The 4,197-nt window shown below is 36.7% G+C and overlaps 1 protein-coding gene across 4 annotated transcripts in view; it reads right to left on the minus strand.

Annotated features, from left to right (window-relative positions):
* The window catches only part of LOC106876969 (beta-secretase 1), a 55,622-nt gene that overhangs the window by 6,692 nt on the left and 44,733 nt on the right, over nt 1–4,197 (minus strand). For all 4 annotated transcript variants that reach the window (XM_014925740.2, XM_014925738.2, XM_014925739.2 and 1 more), the window contains 2 exons: nt 1,858–2,010; nt 1,141–1,228 (listed from right to left, as the gene is read on the minus strand). In XM_014925740.2, the coding sequence (XP_014781226.1) occupies nt 1,141–1,228; nt 1,858–2,010 (241 nt within the window). The remainder of the gene's footprint in view (nt 1–1,140; nt 1,229–1,857; nt 2,011–4,197) is intronic.

A 4,197-nucleotide genomic window follows, 5' to 3' on the forward strand; every position in this document is an offset into this window, starting at 1 on the left:
CAGGAGTGGCTGAGTGGTAAGTAGCTTGCTTACCAACCACATGGTTCCGGGTTCAGTCCCACTGCGTGGCATCTTGGGCAAGTGTCTTCTACTATAGCCTTGTGAGTGGATTTGGTAGACGGAAACTGAAAGAAGCCCGTCGTATATATGTATGTGTGTGTATATGTTTGTGTGTCTGTGTTTGTCTCCCCAACATCGCTTGACAACTGATGCTGGTGTGTTTACGTCCCCATAACTTAGCGGTTCGGCAAAAAGAGACCGATAGAATAAGTACTAGGCTTACAAAGAATAAGTCCTGGGGACGGTTTGCTCGACTAAAGGCGGTGCCCCAGCATGGCCGCAGTCAAATGACTGAAACACGTAAAAGAGTAAAGAGTGTGGAGGTGTTTAGCTTAAAGTAAATCCTGATACAGTCAACCTATGATCAAAGACATTCCAATCTCGACCATCCCACCTCTTTCCAAGACACAGTGCACTTAGAACAACATTATTCATGAGGCCTTTTCCAAATGGGTAAACTATGATTTGAGGGAAATTTGGCTGCTATTTGAAGTGGGTTCCACCACTGTACAGAGGCACACCATGTGTTGATGGGTATATGAGGTTGATGGTGCATCTGAGGTCAGGCTTTACAAGAGTAAAACCACTGTTGAGTGTGGTAAGCCTCTTGCTTCCCAACCACATGGTTCCGGGTTCAGTCTCCTGCATGGCATCTCAGGCAAGTGTCTTCTACTATAGCCTTGAGCTAACCAAAGCCTTGTGAGTGGATTTGGTAGATGGAAACTGAAAGAAGCCCGTCGCATATATTTGTGTGTCTGTATTTGTCCCCCCACTGTCACTTGACAACTGATGTTGGTGTGTTTATGTCCCAGTAACTTAGCAGTTCGCCAAAAGAGAAAGATGGAATAAGTGCTGGGCTTACAAAGAATAAGTCCTGGGGTCGATTTGTTCAACTAAAGGCAGTACTCCAGCTTGGCCACAGTCAAATGACTGAAACAAGTAAAAGAATAAAAGACTTATTTAACTGGAGTCAATGTGACTGACTGAGCCACTTGAATGTGGTTCCCCCAATGTGGGCACAATTTGATAACTGGAAACAGTAAAAGAATATAGAAAATGTGAACTGTAGGTAGAATTTACCAGAATCAGATTTCGTTATGGCAAACTTGAAACAGTCTTCTTTTTCCGTTTGGGAGACAGAAGCATCCCCAATAGCACGTAAATATTGCTGCAGAAACAAAAGAAATTGAGATTAAATACATAATACAACACTGTCAGCAAGAATCGTACCAAAATATACTTAAATATATAACATTAGGTGCAGGCATAGCTGTGGAGCTAAGACGTTTGCTTCCCAACCACATGAATCTGGGTTCAGTCCCACTGCATGGCACCTTGTAAAAAGATAAATTGTTCCTATGTATGGCGACTTTTGAATCACCCAGTATATATAATTTAATAATATAGGAACTATCTGTGAGCTAATTCAAGTTTCATGCCCAAATAGTGCAATAATCAGATAGGTTTGTATAGCATACCATGTAGGATCTGGCAATCGTTCAGGCTTAAAAACATCTGAGTCTGAACAATCATAGGATCATGCAGAGTACGCTATACAAACCTGTCAAATTACAGCACTATCCAACCATGAAACTAAAAATAGCTCACATATAGCTCTAATTCATTAAATGATATCCAACTTTCACTAGATTGAACACTTTTTTGCTGATCCTACTGAGAAACAAACAGCACACTTTATACATGCATATATAAAATTACCATGATCATCATCATTATATCAGTCTAATGATAAATACATGAAAACAGTTGTAAAAGTGAAAGAAGGCAATATCTTACCCTGGGGGAGACAACTAAGTGAAACTCAGAATTATTCCCCGTAGCTAATGCAATGGTGATCGTAGGAAACTGGTGAAAGGGAAACTTGGAATCTTTAGGACACAGCATATCTTCTCCTTCCCAGAACAGATCAGGTGGTGGTTGATTGTCTAACTGTTGAACAACAATAATAACAACAATATTAACAACAACATTTAACAAAAGGATATGTCCCGCTTTTTTTGTGTATTTTTGAGGGAGGGGTATATTTCTGGTTAGGCAAAGAAACCAGAATTGTCCAGATGTTATGTATATCAACCTATTACAACAATAGAGGTATACACTGAGTAATTCCATGTGCTAGAGATAGCAACTAATCACCTCCTGTTTGAAAGAAGTAAGGATATATTAGATCAGTGTTTCTTGTAGAGGGAAGAGGATAACATGGTAGCACAATATAGTAGGATGACAATAGCATAACACAGTGGGATAAAACAATATAATAGGATAACAAAATAACATAGTGGGACAAAAACAGAATAAGGTAACAGTGGGCAACAGAATGGGACAACACTGAATACTTTCACCCAGCACACTATACTTTCTGTCACCTGATTTCTTAATAATAATTGTTTCTAGTTTCAGAACAAAACTTCAATTTTGAAAGGAGGAGAAATGTTAATTAAATCAGCTCAATTACTTAAATGGTACTTTATTTCATCAATTCTCCAAAAGGAAGGAAAATAAATCTGACCTAGGCAGGGTTTGAGGCCAGAACATAAAAGACTGAAACAATTATAACAAGATAACAACTAAAATATGACAAAAATAAAAATAAAAGAAAAAGAAATTCAATTTCAAAACCAAAAGACTCCAGAAACATCATCATCATTTAATGACTATTTTCTAATGATGGCATGAGTCCTAAGTGCAAATTCCATCCATCAGTAATTTACTCTTGTGGTGAGGAACAAACTTATGATGATGGGGAGGGGTTTCTTCATTATTAATCAGATAAAAAAAAAGGTAGAGACAGAACATAATAAATTTAAGTTAAGCATGGTCTTCATTGAATTTTGTCCCATTGCATATAAAAAAATAACTTCTAGAAAACTATATATACATAATAGAAATATTTACTGCCTATGTTAAAGAATAAACTTGTTTTATTCAAATATATGGATGTCTTGTTAGACCATTAAATACTGTCTTGCGAGATTCTCTCATATAGGTGTTAGGTGCATAGAAGTACACACATAGATTGTAGCAGACAAGAAACATCTGTCACAGGTGCCAGAATTCCTATATCATGTAATTTCATTCCACTGGAAATCTTCAGGTCACGACATGCCAGTCAAACCTCATTGCTACAATATATAGAAAATCAGCATCTCACAGATGTCACTAATACCATCATATTTATTAAGAACTAGCTGGTCCAATGCCATCAAAAATGACAGCTAATTGTAGTATTTTATATATAAATAAGGTACATAATAATCACACATATATACATTCACATATTTCCCTTGTACATGCACACACATCCACACATATACTCAAACAGAGTTGAAACACTATTTGATTTTTCTTTTCAGCATTGAATGTTCACTCACACATACAAACATTCACATTTTGCCATCACCCCTTCCTTATTCATCTATCACTCCTTACAAGAGTGTTATTATATCACCATCCCACTTTCATTGCACACACACACAAACATTCACATATCTCCCTTTTTACATACACACATATATATTCACGCAGAGTTGAAACGCTGTTTGATTTTTTCTTTTCACTGTAGAACTTCCATCATCCCACTACCAAATTTGCCATCACCACTTCGTTTCTTTATTCATCTATCACCCCTTCCTCTCTCATTCATATGTTGCGACGGAGAAAAACACACGAGTATTATTATAGTAGATTATTAGTGATGGAAGTAGGTGAATTTCAATAAGCCTGCTGGCTATTTGCAACACCAGTGTCTGAAAAGATGATTTATCGTAGTTGTGTGATTTGACTGGCATGTGGTTACTAGATGCTTCTCACTGATGATTTCCAGGAGAATGAAATCACATGATGTAAGGAATTGTGGTACCCATGGCAGGTGATTCTTGTCTACTGTGATCTATGTGTATGCTTTTATGCACCAAACACTTACATGAGAGGATCTCTTGAAGCTAATAGCACAGTATTTGGTCTTCTAACAAGCCATCCATATTAAGTTGAATACAAAGATTACATTTTGGTATTAATACTGTTTCATCACAAATAATTAATTCAAATATATATATATATATATATATATATATATATATAAATGAAAAAATGCACATTAAGTATAGGACATCACCC

This window comes from Octopus bimaculoides, chromosome 23, assembly GCF_001194135.2.
Source record: "Octopus bimaculoides isolate UCB-OBI-ISO-001 chromosome 23, ASM119413v2, whole genome shotgun sequence".
NCBI classification, from domain to species: Eukaryota; Metazoa; Mollusca; class Cephalopoda; order Octopoda; family Octopodidae; genus Octopus; species Octopus bimaculoides.